At 40.0% G+C, this 20,767-nt stretch overlaps 1 protein-coding gene across 8 annotated transcripts in view; it reads left to right on the forward strand.

Moving 5' to 3' along the window:
- The window catches only part of iqsec1b (IQ motif and Sec7 domain ArfGEF 1b), a 204,830-nt gene that overhangs the window by 37,457 nt on the left and 146,606 nt on the right, over nucleotides 1-20,767 (forward strand). For 4 of the 8 annotated variants that reach the window (XM_051414946.1, XM_051414933.1, XM_051414935.1 and 1 more), the window contains exon 2: nucleotides 12,891-12,920. The exons of the other annotated variants lie outside the window; for them this stretch is intronic. In XM_051414946.1, coding sequence (XP_051270906.1) covers nucleotides 12,891-12,920 — 30 coding nt within the window. The remainder of the gene's footprint in view (nucleotides 1-12,890; nucleotides 12,921-20,767) is intronic. 8 annotated transcript variants of the gene reach the window in all.

Below are 20,767 nucleotides of genomic sequence, written 5' to 3' on the forward strand. Positions count from 1 at the left end.
ACCTGATTGTCGTTGAGAAATCTCAGATTTGATTGTAGTTTTTGCAAGTTCAACATGGGTTATGGGTCGAAAGTTGAATGAACGAGTACTTATGTCCTTTCGATTTCTTACAGGTTGAGTTGTTGTTGCCCATAACACGCTAGCATTCTGCTAATGAACGCTGATTGGTCAGTGAAGGACTGATTACCACCAGAGATCCCGCTTGATGGCATCGTGGCATCCGAAGCGGGAATATGAATATTTGGTGTTTAAAACAGTAAAACAAAAACTCTTTCTAGCACGTGTATTGACAGGGAGAGCCTAACCTGTGTCAGCTGTGTTGTCGATGCCTCAAGAGAAAAGGAAGTGCATAGCGCGGAAGCACAAAGTGACTCAAGGCTTGCCGTCAAGCAGTATCTCTGGCTATAAGATGTGTATGACGTCATTGACATTTTAAAAGAAAAGAAAAAAAGCAAATAAGTGACTCTAAAAAATCTAAAACCCGGCAATGTTTAATGTCTTTGCATCCCCTTTCGAATGCAACATTCAAATTACTAGACAAAAAATGATATCCTGAGAAAAGTGGATTTTGAGGGTATAGCTCCATAGACCGCCATTCATTCTGCACTCATCCTGTGAGCACCCTTATATGGAACCAGAGTGGAACTGCAACAGTTCAGAAGCCGGAAGTGTACCGAGAGTGGAACTTCTCCCCTTATTAGACATTCTCTGCTGTTACCCTTAGTTTAGACCGCCCACAAGCTCCTCGATTGGCTCTGCCGTTTCTTGTGTGATTGGCCGTCCCCGCTGTCACTCCATCTTGCTTGCACACCGGTCTGCTGGAGTGGCCCAGGTAATATCAGAGGTTTCATTTACATTCACATTTTAATCGGTGTCCATGTGCGTATGTGCGTGCGTGCGTGTCCAGAATGTTTTTTCTATATTTACATTTACATGCTTTACAACCAGTCAAACCAAAAAAAGGAACAGTAAACGTAAAAGTAACAATAGAAAACTAGAAGAACTACTATTGTGAATTGGGGGCGCCTGCCGGTTAGCTCAGTTGGTAGAGCTGGCGACCCACATACAGAGCTGCTGCAGTGGTGTGGGTTCAAATCCGACCTGCTGCCCTTTGCTGCGTGTCATCCCCTCTCTCTCCACCCACCATCACTGTCTCCCTACAGCTGTCTCGATAAATAAAGCCATCAAAAGGCCAAAAAATAACTTAAAAAGAAAAGAATGCTTGTGTCCCCCCCATCTCTGAAATCAAAATGTTGTCCTTGATCTGAGCTGAGACTAGGTATGTAACAATGAAATGTCATCCAATTGAGTACTCACTCTCTTAAACTTTAAATCTTGAAATAAAGTATTTGTTTGTGCGTGTGAACATGATTTAGTGTGGTGAAAGCTGTCATAACAAGCAGCAAGAGAGCACCTTGTTAACCTTGTGGTATACTGCATGCTCAAAATATCAGCTCATTGCATTGTTTATTTACTCACAGTTTAATACCATTCTAATCAAAATATCAATCAACCTACAGGTACCTAGGTCCAATCTTAAACACTGGTCTATGAATAAGGTTTTATTGTGATACAGGCAGTCATTTAGGCACAACAACAGTTTTTCTGAGCCCTACGAGTCATGATGCCGAACATGAATCAGAATAAGTTCAGGTATTGCACATCTTTAGCAGACCACCCAAAAATCCACTAGAATGCAGGACATCACATCTACTTAATCCAAAATTTCCTGGGGGTGGACCTTCAGCTATGTCTGCCTCTCAGAATGTCACCAATATTGTCCATCTCCAGTAGGCTGCCCCTTTCAGCGGCTTTGGGCCTCCCCACAAACCACCAGAATGCAGGGTACAACATGGTACAACATCAAATGAATTCCAATTCTCTGATATCTGAGCCACCAACTTGTGCATGCGCGGCACAATTTTGGTCACCCCCGACAAAATCTCACTCCATGGTTTTTTGAAAAGTTGGCAGGTATGTAGGTGCCACTAAATTCTGAACACTTTTCCCACAACAGCATGATCCTGCACTTTAAATATACAAATACATAACTGGCTGTGTTAGTGTATGGCTCTTGTCATGCAGTGGCCTCTCCTAGTAGTCTAGGTCAATACATGCCTGGTCACACACAACCACATTTTTATGATTTCATGCCACAGACAGCTATCTGCCCAGTATTTCACTGTTGGGTTGAAGAAGCATCTTAAGCACCAGGGAGAGCAGTTATCCTCCCAGCACTTAGCCACGAGGGAGAATAACTGATGACAGCCACTGTATTGTTTTATCCCAATGAACTGCTGTGCAGCTGGGGACTGCTGCTAGTCCAGGCGTCCCACAATGCAAAGCTTAGATGATAAACTAATAGCCCTCCAGAGAAAACAGTACTCACAGTGTGTAGCGATAATGCAGTTATTATCCAAATATTAGCATGACTGTGAGGACAATACATTTGCCATTGGACTACAGACTAGATCGGGCTCCTTACATTCACTGTAACTAATTCTTACTGAGTGTTCAAAAACAATAAGAGAATGCAAGAAAAGCTTAAAGGGCTCCTGGCAAAACCATTTCAAATAGGAATGTCCTATATCTTGATCATTATGTAAAGGCTGAGGAAGAGTTTTAATATGGCAACATACTGGCTCAATGGCTATGGCTGTCACCTCACAGCAAGGTGTTGTTTCTCACAGACTTTCTCACTGTGTTATGCAGATATGTAAGTATTGAATATGAGAATTTATATTTGACCTTGGAAATGGTAATTTGACAAAAAACAAAACTAAAGATCTACTTGCTTGCTTTTTTTAAGCTTTCATTCTCACTTCACAGTCCTTCCTCAGTGAATTGAGTTCACTCAAGCAAGTTATGAGAAGTGGTTGAAAGCTCTGGGCCAAAAAATACGTTTTCTGTGTGGTTAGCACTGTCTGCCCCACAGCAAGAAAGTTCTAGGTTTGAACCTGCCAGCTGGGTGGGATCTTTCTTTGTGTTTTCCACCAAACTAGCTGTGGTTCTTGAAACAGTTATGTTCAAGATTCTTGGAACCGTGTTGCTATCTAGCGATCCTGCCCACGTTTCCACCAAAACAAGCTGTAGAATATGACCCGCCTACTTTGGTTCCCAAGGAAAACCTGCCTTTTTTTTGGTTCCAGCCTGGAACCCATTTTGCGGGTTCTGAACCAATATAGTTTCGAAATGCTCAGAATGGTTCAAAACTAGTTGCTTGAACAACAACGGAGCCAGTTCCATGTTGGTAAAAAAAAAGGCTTGTCTGTGGCTGGGGTCTTCCTGTGTGGAGTTTGCATTGTTTTCCTCCAGGAGTCCCGGCTTCCTCCCACAGTCCTAAGACATGCAGGTTAATTATTGACTAAACTGCCTGTACGTGTTAATGTGAGCGTGAATGGTTGCTTGTCTCTAAGTATGTGTCAGCCCTGTAATGAACTGGCGATCTGTCTGTGGCTCGCCCAATATCAGCTGGGATCAGCTCCAGCCCCCCCGCAACCCTGAGAGGATAAGCGATTATAGATGATGGATGAGTGTGGTCAAAGCTTTACAGATGGTATATTTGGTTTCATTAAGTCTCCTTTGTATTTGTATGGTGATAGAAATGTATACAGTATCTCAAAACCTGAACAAGTTTAACAAAAACCTTCTGTATGTATAGATACTTCTAGGTAAGACAGAATAAATATTTTGTAAATGTGAACGGTAAATGCAAAACCAAGGAAAAGAAAAATAGGAAACACTACAAAAAGTATGCAAAAATAATTAAAATGATTTGCAGAAATGAAACCTTTGTGACTTTAACTGTGTGCAGCATTTAATTGCAGATTGAATTTCCTCTCTCAGCTGTTTGTCACATGCTAAGGTCATATGCCAGGGAATCAATAGAAATCCACTTGACATTAGATGAAGGCTGCTGTGTGCCGGTGTCTCCCTTTGTGGCAGCTTTCATCAAATCATGAACACACTGAGGTAGGGATCCATTATTGCACTCATTGTCTCATTGGATTTCAACCACGCCAGAATGGAATAATGCCATTCTGCTAATTTGATGCTAATATTTCCTGATTGGTCTTTAAACACTGCTAGTCTGCCTCTGCCTGCACTTTCGTTAGCAACTTAGTTACTCTCAGAAGCATTTACGTTCCAACCATACATTCAGAGAGAGATAGGCCTAAGAGTGCCAATCAGGCACGTAGGAGTGCACCTGAAGTGGTCTCTACCAGAGTGCATAAGTCATGCACTCTGTGAACATATTTGTCTGGCCCAGGCCTACAGAGTTCAGCTTGAGTGCAACCTCTACACAAAACTTCCTCCACATCTCTGGCTTGCACTACCCCTCCTCCTCTCACGTTGAACACACATACACACACCTACACTACCTGCTGGCAGACTGCCCATATTGCTGTTTGGTACTCTAGTCACAGGGGAAATGATAGTATCTTCCAATAAGACTGAGGGTTCATTTTTATTCCATCATGCAGATAGCAAATTGAGGCCGGTGTGGGGCTAATATTGTACATTACCTGCCATCAAATGCGTTATTTACTTCTGCTCTGTATCAATCTTCCTCCACCAGCAGCCATTGTCTTTCACAAGTAATTTAATTTTAGGTTAATTTCATGAGTCATTTTGGAAATACACAAAAGAACTAATCAGTTTTTTGTGGTTAAGAATCTGGCGTGTCTTCTCTCTCTAGAATAGATATTGCTGAATGTTAGACAGTGAAGGATTCAAATTATTGTTTATAGAAGGCCTGTGGTTTGTATTTATAACATCTGAAAGAAAAAGCACTGAAATTCAATTATGTTGCCTGTAGTGAGGCTGTGTCTATATGTATCCAGGGTATTTTCCTGTTTGTGTATGTACAGTACTGTATGTGTAATCATCATTTGAGATCTTCTCTGTGCAGTTTTTATTGCTGAAAAATAGAAAGAACAGATGTTAATTGTTTTGCTTTTTATTCACACAATACACACAACACACAACAAACAATACACATTGCCTGAATCTTACATTAATGAACCATAAAAATGACATGTTATGTTTGAGGACAAGTGTGAGCTTTGTATGAGCATGCACTCAAAAATCTTTCAAGACAGTTATTCAGCGAAAGCTCTCGTGGTGCATTTAGATAGTTAGACATATATTCTAAAGTATCATACAGAGAATGTAAGTAGTATAAAGTAGTACTATAAATTCCCTATAGTGTATGGGCACATTGTCGGTACTGATGGCACCACTTAAACCGTATTTGCAGGCTTCTCCAAGTGTCATCAAGAACAATTAGCATTAACTTGTGTCACCTAACCGTTGATTGTAAGGTGGTACAACAATCTACTTTTCCCCTTACTTGAGTTGAAAAGCAGTGACTTGGGAAAATTACGGTGGCCAAGATGTGTCATAGGCACTGCAAAAGCTGCAACATGAATGCAAAGGCATCAAAGTGGTAATGTGATTCTTAACATTTTTTGGGCCAGTGCCCACCTTTCTGTCATCAAGGCTCCTTACTTTTTTAGAGCAGCCATTCTGACATGAAATAGAAAGGTAAACACACAGGATCCGTCATTTCCATACTTTCCATTCATTGTCTATGTGATTATCGTCACGACAATGTATAGACTATGTGATAATGGTCATTTGCATGAAGTAGAGATCCAGGCTACTTATATGCCAATAAGGGGCGTCCGACACTGTGTGTCTGTTGTCGATATGAACTGAAGACAGATTCAGCAACTATATATTTCTCACTTAAAATGTTTTCACATTTTGGTGAACTATTTTCATAATATGAGAGAAACTTTATAAATGAGTCTCCATGTTGGTCCATTTTAAAATCCCAGAGTGGCAAGCGTTTGTCCAACCAGGTGCAGCCAAAAGTGTTTGTGCGGTTGTAGAAGGGTGTAACCTTTTGTGGCTACAAATGTCCAATGCTGGAAAGTGCTTCCAAAACTGCTGTTGCGGACACATAACATTACTGATGATACTAATTAATAAGCTAATTAGGTTCTGTTCCATTTAGTGTAGCAGAGCTTTTCCGTTGAGCCAACATGCACAATAGCAGCACCCTGACTCTGTTTCATTAATATCAATGGTAACACCTGTGTTTACCCTACTATTTCATGTCAAAATGGCTGCTGTGAATAAGGTTTATAGAAACAAGGATTGTGAGGAAATAACAAGCTCTTCCTCCACATTAATGGGATAATAACCTGCTTTATCATCACCGCGTTTGGCCTCAGAACAAGAATTCTCAGTCTCGGTAGCCAAAACATCTTGTAAAGCTGTCTGTGGTTGGCACCCTTAGTGACTTAGTTTTAAAACTCCAACAGGAAGGAAGGGTTTGTTCCAAAACAGAGTACACGTTGGAAAGTTTAAAATGTTAAAACTCCCAGTACCCTTCCAAGTCATTGAATATTTGGCATTGACCAGCAGTCCTTTCAACTCCAACAGCAGGTGTTATTGTCATTTTGTTAAACCTTAATCGATGGATGGATGGATGGATGGATGGATGGATGGATGGATGAATGGACACACATTATGATCTGTTGATGTGTTGACTGTATCCCTGAATTGTCTGCCTTTGTTGCATTTATGTGTTTGTGCTGCAGAGTACTGCATACTGTACTGAAAACAGATTCCAACAGATTGATTTGATTGACAGTATTTATTTATAGAGAACATGGGATTCCATATTCAAAGACATAGATTATTTCATAGTTGTAGAGAAGCAGCCTGTGTTTGTAGCTTCAGTGTTGTCCTCATACCCACCCCTACTACCCTCCCAATAGTGCTTGTCTTGTTTGGATGTGATGTATTGCGCAGTGTGTGAAAAGGTTAATTTCATTACCCCGTTTGGTTAAACAACTACAGATATAATTGACAGAGGAACAGTGAAGAAAATAAAAACTCAAGACACGGCCAGTGGAAGCTTATTCTCTTTACCCAAAGGGGACTTACACAGAAGAGAGCAACAGCACTTTAAGAGAAATGAAATATGAGAGAAATCGCATTTATTGGCTTTTCACACTTCTTGAAGCTCAACTACATTTTCCTAGGCCCAGCTTTAAGCACACAAGAAACTAAGATGGCTATTGAAACTTAGAAAGGCACTTTAGCTATTGCACCTGAGCCCTTATAAAAATCTTTGAAATTGCAAGTTGAGACTTGTAATGGGAATTGTAATCTGTTTTTAAAAAGTATCAAGGCATGAAGGTTTCTTACAACCAGTGTGTTGTGAGATGATTAAATTTGGTTGCAGTGGGTTTCTTGAGGTCATGTAATGAAAACCACTTATTGTCAGGCTCATATCATTTAATTGGCTTGGCTGCAGCCCCCTGCCAGTTCATTACAGCATTCCTGGATTGCGTTTTGCCCGCATTGCCATCCAAGATTCCTGCCATTCTCTGTGCAGCTACTGGGAATTCTCCACATTTGCTCTGAGTGTGACTCTGCCTGCTTGGCCCACAATCAAGTCAAGGCAATACTGAATTTTGTTTTTTGGTATGAGCTCTGTTTTATTGTAGCCTGAAATTGACAGAAAATAGACTGTAGGTAATTTCCACCCAGATGAAGTGTGTTTCCAGATGGAAGGTTAAGGCGCTCCGTGGAGAAGTGCTTGAACAAGTGCGACGCATAATTCCCTGCGGCCCCATTCATCTGTGATTATTAAAACTTTATACTTGATTGAAAAACTCTGCGGGTCTAGAAAATGTTAATTATACTAATCCTTGCTATGATTGGACTGACAGCTGCTGGAGCCCAGTTGATTGTCAGTGAGGCACATTTGCCATAAGATACTGGTACTGCAGCTTTTCTACAAGCAGACATTTCATTCCTCATCAGGTTTTTTTTTTTGGTTCATTAGGACCCAATGTATTGATTTGTTAGTTGAAATAGAAGGTGGAAATGAATCCAAGAAAGAGCAGAGTGATATTTCACTATGATCTATTTCTTTAAGCAATTGGTAACTTGTTAACTTAACTTATTACTTGTAGTAGTCACAATATTTCAGCCTTGTGTTTATAGCTACTGCCACAGGACACAAGTGGCCATAAAAGAAATCAGCTAATGTATATTTAAGGGTTATATATATACAACACTTGCCACTGGATGTTTCACTACAGCACCAGCATCTCAGACGAAAACAATGGGATAGTGACAGAAAAAGTCACCAAAACTGCCTTCGTTCGTCTTTCCAGTACGTGTCTGAGATTATGGAAAGGATCCCTACAGCGACAGACTTTTTGTTTAACCAGAAACAGCCATAATATCACTATAGTTATTGTTCACAACCAAATATTTATATATAGTATATATAATTTCCCCTTGCATATCATTGTACTCACCAAACCATAACAAACATCTTTGTTAGTCTTTCTACTGTTCCAAAAACCACCAACTCTGGTTTGAAATCTTCAATGCACCAACATAGATGACGCTTTACTCAACTGCACACGCAGCAGACCGGTTATGTAAACAACCCACAGAGTGGCTGCGATAGCAACACAGGCAGAGGGAGTGGGACTTCATTCTCAATCAGGACACCATGACTCTACTGTATCTTTTCATAACAGATAGATGTGTGCTGCTATATTCATGTTTAAAATCTTATATATATATATGTGTGTGTGTATTTAAAGTCTTATATCTGTGTTGAACTGTACCTTGTATGCTAATCTCTAGCATTAGTATTCTGTTGCTGTTCAGCCACATAATATAATTAAAAACACCCAGACCCAAATTGACATCTTGTTTATTAGCACATAACATATACTCCCTTTGTTAATATATCAAACAACTCTGCAACTCTGTTTAATTTGCTCCCATTAAAAAGCGTCTGCTCTGGCAACATGGCTTGATCCCTCATTTTCCCTTCAATTAGTCAGGCGTTGTGGGCGTTGTCTGTCACATCCTGTGCTTTCATGCTCTCTTACAGTTGCCCTTTTTCATGCTCCCTCTCTCAGCGTGAACAAAAAGGGTCACGCGATGAGGATCCATCCATTAGGAAGGAGGATACAGCAGGAATGTTCCACTTGGTGACACAGTGTTTTTGCTCAGGAGAAGTGGGCTCACTGTGTGTGTTTCCTGTTTAGTCACATAACCTGAAGAGCAGTTATGGTCCGTGGAGGTTTGGGGAAGACTATTGTCTCAGGAATAATTTTCTCTGAGGCCGTTAACCTTTGCAGTTTAAAGGGTTGGTTCACCCAAATAATAACACATTTACTTACTCACTTTTAGTATCAGCGCTAGTTTGTGTTTTGTTCTCTACGTTTTAAGATACTTGTCTCTGATATTGTTGCCTACACTTTATTACAGTGGAGATTTCATTGGATTTCTGTTGATTAAAACATTGAAAAAGTACATAAAAATTAAAACAACATCCCCAGTCTCTAGACAATATTCCGACCATGTTACTCTGAATAATCCACAGACTGTCAAAAGTTTACTGTGGTTCTACTTTCTATCAAACAAATAGTGAAAGCTGATCATACAGTTTTCAATCCTCCTCTTTTTGGTGCATTTTCAATTAGTTGAAATGGCGGAGTGCAGTATAAACAGACTTGTGACTCAAGCTTCTACTCCACAAAATGGACGAAAAAGAGCAGATGAAAACAGACGTGTGGAGTGATAAAGAGACCATCATGTTCCACAAATGAAAACAAACAATATATTTCCATCACATATTCATTTTGTTACCCGCTCTCCCTCTGCAATGGTTGACTGGAGAAATCATCTGTTTATCTTGATGAGTCCAACTTCTTACATTCACATAATAGTAGTGGATGTAAAAGCGCATGAATTCACTTTTTCTCTTGCAAAGTAACTGGAAATTCTATCAAATTATGCCCTCCATTTGGATGGAAACGTACATTTTCAGAGCAAAACGAGTTGTACGTTCACTTTTATGTAACCATCCTCTGGCTAAGGTATAACCTGCTTAACAAAAGAGGCTTGGTCCAGAGCCTGTTGTGGGACAACTGTTGAAGGCACTGATACAGCTCTTGAATAAACTGTGTTAACTCTTTGTCCGGTTAGCTAATGAGCTAGCTCTTTCTTAGTGAGCTATCACCTTTGGTTACCCTCCACTAACTTTAATGGAGATAAAATTATTTAATAGTGCTGCAATTCTATATTTTACATTTTCTAAGTAAAAAGAATAATTTCTCGGTGGTTGTGAATCTCACAAAAATGTATCCACCATTTTACAATAGCTTCTTTTACAGTGTAAGCTTATAGGAAACAGTGGGCCAGTGTGCATCCTGTTGTAATTACAAGGTTTGACCACTATGTCAAATTGGCTCTCAAGCACGGTGCTCTTTGTGGGAGCTTGGTAAGTCCTAGCTGGCCCCAATTTGCTATCATGTTCCAGGCTAGTAAGCAAACTGTTGATACGGGTTAGCTCACTACCTCCAGTTGTGCGTCAATCATTCCTTTGAGCAGACACTATGTTAATAAGCTTCCATTGCCAACTTTTACACTAAATATATAATAATAAATAAAATGGCTAGGCTATAAGTGGTACTCTTTGTGGAAAGATACATTGCTGTATCAAACCAAATCTGTATGATTGGATATCTCCAGGGGTAGGTGTGTTTTTATCATTTAAGTGATTAAACCCTTAAATATTTTATTTGCAGGCTTTGAAAATGTCAATAAGTTCTAACAAGTAAACGCGGTCCCCTTTTGCAGGATGCATAATCCCTTCAGGTCACAATGTGCCCACTATTAAAAATGTAAAAATTGGTCTTATATATTATTATTATTATTTTTATCATTATTATTATTGTTATTATTATAGCAGGACATTGTAATAGTACCCCAAACACAGCCACCACTGCAGAGGGAAATGGGAGACAGTCCTGGCTTATATGGATAAATTAATAATTATACAGCAACCCACTAGAGACGACGGCATTCAGTATGTACAGTAACTAAGTTACTGTGGTCTCCGCCCACTCACAGCATAATGCATCTGCTATCATTACCCAGCATTGATAACCTTGGCTCAGCACTTCATCAACATGTGGCCTGTTGGGTAACTGGAGGCAAATTCTGGGGAAAGCTCGGCTATCTCACATTCCTCAGATGATATCATTAACTGTTTTATCTGGCCAGTGATCTTAATCATTGCAACTGCGTCTGTGATTATCTCATCTTTGCCAGTTGTCAGTTAGTTTAAAGGGGAGTCTCATGTTCCTCTTCCCTCTCGTTGCTGGTGACTGGGGCCAAAGACTTCCCGTCAGAGCTCCTCCAGCTGCATTCTTGTTGTTTATGGTCTGCCATTGATTTTGTTTTTGACAAAGGACAGGTTAATCTTTTTGTTGGTCTCACACTGACAGCTTATGATTTCCTTTGGGCATGCCGTCTTGTTTTCAATCAGTTCTTGCTTACCTTGCTCCTCCCCCCAGCCCCCCTTCCTCATTGCCCCCCGAGCAATTCCCTCGCCGTGCCTGCTCTGTGTGTCATCTTAAAACAGTAGTGACCAAATAGAACATCTGAAGTTCAGAAGTGTTTCATCAAAGCAGCTTTGTACAAGCGGGGAACCATCACGCCATTAGTAAAGGATTTGTTCCACTTCGGTAGCTTTGTCTGGAAAAACACCGCATGGATGAAGGTGTCAACGCGCTACCACTGCCAGCGTTTGTTTCACCCACCCCTGTGTAGCGGAATTCAATACAGCTGATAGATCACTCTCATTAGTTGAGTATTGAGTACCGGGAGCCAAAAAGCTGACACTTTTCCGCTGAAGAGAGAGTGAGGAAATACAAGAGCCCTATTAGCTGGATGTGGTGGGTTATGAAAGACAACCACAGGCTTAATGAAGGAGTCTGTCAAATCTATTAAGGCTGGCTGGTTCCACTCTCTCAGCTGGTCCAACACCAGCTAATTTGAAGAGAGTCCCTTTCGTTTGCTTGAGTGAAGTTGACAGACGTCACAGACAGTTTGCCCTCCATCCGTTTCAGCGCTACACTTTCATGAGTGGACTTTTTCACCTCCCTATTTCCAGCGAATTAAAGGGATCTGTCCGGTTATGTGACCGCTTGGCTCTGACGTGACATTCTTCAGAAACTGCGGTGACCCACAGTCATGCTGGCATCTGTCATTACAGACACGCCTGGCCGCACATCTGCCCAAGGTTAAAGAACCAAATAGGTCATTTTGCTTGGCTCAGCTTGTAATTTCCTGTGTTTTAAAGCAGAGGTTTATGCGCCAGTTCCCCCACAAAATCAGCTGCACTGAGACAAAAATGCAGAAAAAGGCATCTGCCAACTCTTTTTGAGTTTCATATCAATCCTCTCGGCTAGATAAGAGGAAATGTGGAGCTGAGGGAAACGGGTTTGATGTAGGTTAAAACTGCTCTAAGGTATCACAAGCTTATTTTGACAGTGCCAAGGAACATATAAAGTAAAGCTTGTGCATAATGTAGACTGCTTGTAAATGGGCGTTAGGCGAAGTTATGAAATAAGTGTGTTTGTAGGAACTTGTGTGTGTGAATTTCTGATGGTCTGCCCCTGATGGTCGGCTTTTCGGTCTGCCGACCGCCGGGATTTGACTGTCCTAGACCTACTGGTCTGGAAAAGCAAAGAAGGCAGTTTCACTAGTATAATTGGCAGCTTAGCTTTGCACTGAACTGCCTCCAGTTATGTATGAGACAGTTATTTTGCCAAATGTAATTTCGTGCAGTCGATGCAGTTTCATGTCTCATTATGACCTGCTCGGAAGTGCAGCATCATGATTTTCACTCTCCGATGTAACTGGACTTAGGCTCCTATCACCAGACCAAATATGCATGGTACAAAACAGATGCCAAACCTATTTTTTAAGTAGGTCAGTGTTCCATTTTTAGTTCCCTACCTCTCCTGATTGATGGTCTTTGTCATTTACAGATCTGAAAGCGAAAGTTCGAGAGGTGTCAGGTATGTACCGCCCAAATTTCTCCGCATACATTATCATTATTCTACCTCTAAACATAATGTAGACTTGTTTTCCACGCTACTCTGTCACATGCCATCTGACAAAAGCTCATTGGCTTTCTCTGAACCCTCCTGGACTTTCGCTACGTCGCAGCCTCACCTGTCAGTTCCACCCTATCCAGATAAGATTGTTCTTTCAGGAAGCGACGAGATCTTAGCGTACTTCCTGCGGTGTCTCCTCTCTGATTCTTATCTTTGCTTGATACATTTTACTACCAGGGCTGTCAACTGGGGGCCGGGTCTTGTCTGTAGTCACACTACTCTGACTTTGCACAGTCAGGGTTACTTACCTCCTCTTCTTACACTATATGACTTAAAAAATAAGAGGCAGTAATTAAAGCTAAAAAATGTCTGTTTCACACCATTTTCTGCATTTTATTATTTTTTAAGTTCTTGTCTTGAAATTATTTGAGATCATTTCAAGATAAGAGCAGCTGATTTGGGTATGAATACATGGATGGTTAGACTGTATAATTAAAAATGTATGTAGTCTTTGTGATGTCTGTGTCATGGTCCGGTCCGACCGTCGCCATCTTGCCAATCCTGCCTCCGCCGGCTCTCAGCTGACCTAAAAAGACGAGATAAAGAGGTGGAGTGTGGGTGGAGCTGAGGCGTGCCTGTGACCGGCTTAATCCTGCATAACTTTAAGCCTTAATATAATTTAAACGGGTGCTGTACATACAGTGGTCATGAATGGGGACATTAGCTTTAGAGACCAAAAGCCTTTGTACAAGGCTTTTACAACACATGTTTATTTCTACTGTTATTGACATTATTATACAGGGGCTTATGGAGATTGACTACTTTTTCAGCCAGTCTGCAGTTCTTGTTACTTCCGTGTAGTGCAGCAGAGCCTTTCCAGTGAGCCAACATGCACAATAGCAGCACCCTGACTGAACGGAACGTAACCTTAATTAGTATCATTCGTAACACATGTGTTTAGCCTACTCTTTCATGTGAAAATGGCTGCTGTGAAAAAGGCCTATTCAGATTAAGAATCAGGGTTTTTGCCAAGTAGGTTTTCACATATAAGGACTTTGCTGTGGTATTTTGGTGAATAACAAGACACATAGTATGAGAAAAATATTACAGAAGATGAAAGCAAGTACTGCAAGTCAAGAAGCATGAATTGACAATAAAAAAATATATTAAAAAACAATATGTACAGTAAGACCGTCATTTTAAATGGAAGCTGTACGGTACACTGTGTGGGAATGTTCAAAACAGTGTCCAGGAAATTACATACATCTGTAGTAAATGCTAAGAATTTCTGCTTGGCTTTAGCTTGCTAAAGTGCAGATTGTATAGCAGTAACTTACCAGTCAGTTATAGAATAATGTTTTTGTCAGGCTACAGGTGAATTTATGGTGCCTTATGGTTAGATTTGCAAGCAGAGTTATATTTCAGGTTATTTAGCTTTCATATCTAGATGAAAAATGTACTGCATTAGACTGTGTTGTGAATGAAGGTAACTGCTTCTATGACCATTTCCGGAGGTAGTTTGCATAATCGACTCCTTAATGCATCTTGGATACATTTTACACTTGAAATTGATGTGTTTTAGCTTTGTATGACAAGCCTCCAGGTGTTAATGCCAGGTGGGAAGGAAGTCCTCACAATGTATATGAACACAGGGATCTGTATTTCAGTCTCTCCATTATTAGGGGTGTCGGACAAACCCTGAAATCTTGAGTGCTTCTGACCACCTCATGTTGCAGGAACACTGCATGGTGCCCTGGGACAAAGTGAGATGTTAGAGAAGCGATGAATTGAAGGTTCGTCCCTAGGAGACATTGGAGTTAGACACTGTGAACATCTTGTTCTTTAAAAGTCAATCACCGGGTCAGCACAACACTTTTATCACTGTGATAGATGCTTCAGCTGGACAGGGCCGTGGCAGTGTGTGGCTGCAGGTCTGACAGCAGATAGAAGTGGACTTTGTGTGATAAATGAAAAGCTGGGGATACACCACTTTGCTAACATATATGCCATATAGTAGTGTACTACAATACCACTAATATGACTGCGTTTGATTGCATACTGTAGTATTGTTTTGTATTTTTATCCTGGGCTCAGTGTGATTTTATTTATTTTTGGGGCTATAATTGTCCTCATTATTGATTAAACTGTCGATTATTAAATTATTAAGTAAAACATCAGGAAACAGTGAAAAATGCTAATCACAAGTTCCGAGTCGATCCCTGTCTTTGAATAGCTTCTTTTTTCTGACCGAAGGTCCAAAACCCAAAACACCTTCAACTTCTAAAAAAAATTAGTCTTGGCCTTAAAAAGAATGTCCATATTAAATATTTATGTACATGTGCTGTATATATACTTATGAAGTGCTGAGGCTCAGTACCTTCAACTTTGCAAGTGGTTTACAAACTTGATAGCTTGATGGTTCCTCCGAAGCATTTTAAATCGTAAATGATACATAACTAACACTGTGGACTTTTTTACTAAGGTAAAAAAAAACGCCCAAAGAACCCTTATATCAACGATCATACACTATGACATGCTCCACTTAGCTGCACACCTCAGAAGATGACAGCACGTCTCCTAGCAACACCACTCCTCATATGTCAGTCAGCTGCCGCCATGGGAAACGCCCACCCAGATGCCTGAAGCTTAGACACTGTTTTCACAAAAACAATAAAAAAAAGTTTTATCCTCTTTTGAAAAATGTATTTATGCAAAACTGATCTATAGGACTGTGCACAGCGATGACAGCGACGGTCACAACGTGGCGCATCATCACAGTGCAGTCACTGACACAGCACTGTCTGCAGAGCATTTAGGAATCTACTACAGCATGGAAGCAACCTCTAGAGATTACATAATGCTAAAAATAGTACTCCCCATTGATGCATACAGTAGGAATATGTATGGACACATGTAAAACAACTGTAAATAGAATAGAAAGATTTCATGGAATACAATAAACATCTGTAATAGAAGGAGAATGAAGTATTGAAAAATAATATTTTTAATTCAATAATTTATTTTTATTTTATATATTTGGTCTGATATAATTGATATTTCTACAGACATGTGTCCTCACTGCAGCATACATACATATTCAAATAGTAAATATAAATAATATTTATAATATATTTAGTAATGTCATCTTGGGAACTAATTCTTTTGCCCCCAAGGGATTTTTCAAGGACCATATTGATCGATATATGATATTGGCTTTTTGAGGAATATTTGTGATATTACACCAACCCAGAAGAAACTTAAGGCCTTGTGCAGAGAAGATAATTCAGTGAAGATGCAGGCACTGTGAAACCCCAGTGAAAGAAGATTTAATCAGCCTATGAAATGGGAAAGAATTACAGGATTGAATTGTTGACAGAGTAAAGCCTCTCCCCCTTTATCGGGTCAAGGATAAACTCTCATGAGCTTATACTTTGGAAGGATATTGAAGCTGTGTAACAGCATTCAGTGCAATAACAGACAGATCTTCATAGTGCTGAAGAAATGGAATTACCTCAGCTCTAAACAGTAGCCCCACTTTAGCAGCGGACTATTGAGGAGGGTGGGGGCATGGTGAGTAGTAGCTTATGGTAATAAAACCCCCCAGCTCCACAGAGATGACTGTAGCTGCACTGTTCCACTTCATGTCTCCACTTCTGACCCCTGTGTGAGCCACCCAGACTCAATTGTGTCAGCATTGTCTTATTGGAGCTCCTGGATAAGAGCATTTTTATTGTAGTGATGTTTTGATGAAAGTGTAGGACAGCATACTGATAACTCCAGAGCGGAGGTTCCAACTCACCCTGCTGACAGAAAAATGACTTCTTTCTCCATTAGCAGCAAATTACAAAATGTACCTGCCACTCTGACAGTTTTACTAGCTAACAAGGTTTTTCATATGCAGTAAACTTACACTGAATGGTGGCACGGCAGGTGTCGTGCCAAGGGGTGTACAAATACAAGCTGCATTCAAATATTTACCAGCAGGTAGGTGGTGGTCATTTTCCACCACACAATGTCCACACTAGATATTTGTGTTTGCAAATTAGCTGTACAGTGAAAAGCAATAAATATACACCATGAAATTTTTTTTTCTGATCTAGCAGCTGGGAAGTTGACATTTTAGTCAGAGTGCTTCACATCCAGGAATGGATGGATTTAAGGCAAATATGTATACAGCTAGAACTGACAGAAAAGGCTCTGATCTTTAATGGATAATCTCAGTAGCAACAAGGCTTCTGCTTGAATTAATAATAACCCTTTATAAAATTTCATCCATCTTGTATATGTCAATGCTTTAACCTGACTCAATTTTTAATTAGTTAATTGTTGAATAGTAGCAGAAGAGTTTTTTTAAAGGTCGGCCTTCAGGCAAGGTTCTGCATTTACCAATCAAATATGAGCAGGAAACAGTGATCACTAATCCCCCTTAGATTATTGTGTGTAATGAATGGAACAATTCCGCAATTTACTTAGAAATTGTCAAGTTAGAGCATCAGATGATCGTCACTGTGGTTTTCATAGGATTATAAGCCACTATGCAGTGCTTTAACATCTGTTCAGACCCAAAATGATGCCTAATCTGAGACATAATCTATGGGAGACAAAAAAGTAACCTTGACCTGGTAAACTAATAATTTCTCAAGCTGGAATTCCTGGAATATTGGATGTTGGTACCTGTAGCAGTAGGACTTCACCAACAGAGCCCCTTAAATGCTTTGCTTTTTGGTTTAATGAACTACACTACCTGTGTTTCAGTTCTCTTTCCAACACAGTATTTTCACTATACTGCTAATGTAATGTCCCTTTCTCTGCAAAGTCTCTGGTCTGTATAGCAGTTTTTTTTTTGTTGTGACATTACTCAACAAGACAAATAGTTTTACATCATTTCTGTAATGCACTGTATGGAAATGAGGCTGGGCCTTATTCATTTTGCTCTTGACATTTTGCTGTTGCTCTCTTTTTCATTGCTGCCACGTAAGGCTCTCCAAAACTCCTGCTGCCTTTTCATGGCAATTTAATGAGAGCCCCAAGTAACAAACTCTAATTTTGTTTGTTGCCTTTGTTGGGAAGGTAAAATGGCAACGCTCACTAATAATGCATGTGAATATGGCCTGCAGTCAAATGGTTTAGTATTTTAAAGCCTTCAATGTTTTTACATGCTGAGGTTTGGGAATGGATTTTGAGTTATCTTGGAGTTTTTTGAAACAACAATAATATTCTGTACAGCAGCGTTTTAGCCCCAACTTGCTGCTCTTTAATTGTTTTACCACACTGTCATTTTTGTCTTTTATTTGCGACATCCATGAAACGAAAGCTACCCAGATAATGTAATGGAGCTAATTTTTTGCTGTTGTGCCTCTTAGTCCTACAGAGCCTCACAGCCTGTTTTAGTTCATTGTTTTGGTTTACAGTCCACAAATTCTGCTGCTCTTCTGTTTTTTGCTATAGCAAGGGCAGAGGTATGAAGTACAAATACTTAATTGTAGTCTTTTCATGTATCTGTACTTGAGTATTTATTTTTCTGACAACCCTTTCCCTTTAACCCCTACATTTTGCCACAAATATCTGTACTTTCTTCTCCTACATATCCAAAACAAGCTTATTACTTTAGTTTTAATGCGTTTGAGGGGAATGAGTGAAGTATTATTAATTTTTGCATCATTGCACGTCTTCCCAGCATCAAGAGTCTAAAGTGCCAAATTATTCCCTTGGGAGAGGGTGACCAAAACAGAGCTAAAACGAGAGTGAATGTTGGACTTGAATTCATCGGTTCTCCATAAGCACAACTCTTAATATATGCTAATGTTGCTCTGTGTCTGCTGAATGGGAGCATTGGCAATTATTTGCTATAAGTAAGCAACTTGTGATAGTATGTCAGATGCTGTGTTGTAAGCTTGGTGGGATGCCAAAAATTTTAAAGCTAGCACAGCATATTTTAAAGGTCTTTAGAGGCTGATATTTTGTGCCATCTGTCAATATAATCAATAGTGGGTGTGAGTGTAGGAGTTTGAGTAGTGATTAGGTTGACCCAAATTAGGAGCAGTTGTCCCAAATCCAGTCCAGTCCTGTTTGTCCTGAAAATGAAGGTTAGATAATAGATAGATAATATGAACATGCTGAAGTGATTAAAACAACAAAAATCCTAAGAAGATTTAACATAGTGATAAAGTTATATTGAAAAATGCTGCATTTAATGTATTATGTGCTTTGGAGTGCTGTCACATGCTCCTTCAGTTTAATGACAGTCTTAGCAGCTAGATGTTTAACATGACGGTAACATAACTATCACCTGTGCGTAATGGTCAATGCATAAACATTGTGCTTAATATCGTCCTCACTCAGAAAATGTGGCCACATGACCACAACCACCCCAGACTCCCCTGTCCTGAATTTCAACCATTCTTATCCTCACACTAGAAGTGATAAGTAATAATAATATGTACTATAGAAATAATAAAATGTCAGTATACAAATTGAATCAACATGATAGCTATGTTAAGGCAATCCATTTTTAAGAGTTTAACAGATTTTACATAAGAGAACACTGATTGGCCAATATATCTGATGAATTATTGAAACCAATGTTGGCCTAACATACCAGCAAGCCAGTATATTGGTTTAACCTTAGACAAGGGCACACATCCTGTGTGTGTGTGTGTGTGTGTGTGTGTGTGTGTGTGTGTGTGTGTGTGTGTGTGTGTGTGTGTGTGTGTGTGTGTGTGTGTGTGTGTGTGTGTGTGTGTGTGTGTGGAAGTTGTGTATACATAGGCCTGCAATACAGTATCAGTGGTGTACGTCAGTGTCTCCACCCTTGGCTCCAGTGTTGTGTTCTGCAGTCCCACAGGACCCTCTGGTGTTCCAGGTGTGTCATTTAGCAGGTGAGCAGGGCTGTCAACCGCTTTACCCTTAACCTCCCCTTCCTCTTCTGGCCTCCTGCTGTCTCCATCGTCCCATGGGTGAGAGCTGAACCAGGCATGTTGGCTGCTTTAACACCACACTGGGTTGATGTGTCAAAGCAGCCAACATCCAGTTTTAAACCATGCCAGCTGTAATGTTGCACCGCTGGGAGAAATGCAGTGTTTTGTATGCTGACATGGCATTCTGTGAGAGGAGCATGCCAAGGTTAACTGGGCCGTAGCGGCCAGTGGCTATGTGCCTTCACATGGTATGCACCAACACACCAGTGTAAAAAAAACAAAAACATCCTGGGGCTAAGAGAGAATAAGGTGCATTTAACTCTGCTCTGTTTCCGTACTAATCATGGTGATATTGTCAAGAACAATAAATGATTGAAACTTCTTCCTTCTGTACCAAAAGTTCTCACTATAAAGGCAGAGACCTTATTAGAATCCTGAGCTGAATACATTTGCATAGAAATAAGGAGAAATATATTTTTGTGAAGCGATACGATAACTCCTCAAATCTTTAAGATAGGGTACATTTTAACATTCATGTCATGTGTGAAGACAAATACAGAATGTAAACTGAAATGATGAAGCCGTCTGTACTGATGCCGTCAGTGTTGCTGTCTATGTGGATGATGGTAATTATGGAAGAATGTTTGGTAGCGTTATTTAACCCAGTTTCATCAAAATTAACATTAAAGGATATAAATTAATTCACTGCTACATCCGACCAAAACAAATGGACCAGTCATTTTACCTCACAGATAGAGAGAACACACTTCAAACTGGACAGAAACAAACAAAATCTTGCCAAAACTGTCTTTGTTGTCTTTCTACCAAATTATTTCCAACAATCACCAACGCTGGTGAAATAAACCCTTGATCCACAGAGTTAGATGGGAA

The sequence above is a fragment of the Dicentrarchus labrax genome, unplaced genomic scaffold, assembly GCF_905237075.1.
Source record: "Dicentrarchus labrax unplaced genomic scaffold, dlabrax2021, whole genome shotgun sequence".
NCBI classification, from domain to species: domain Eukaryota; kingdom Metazoa; phylum Chordata; class Actinopteri; family Moronidae; genus Dicentrarchus; species Dicentrarchus labrax.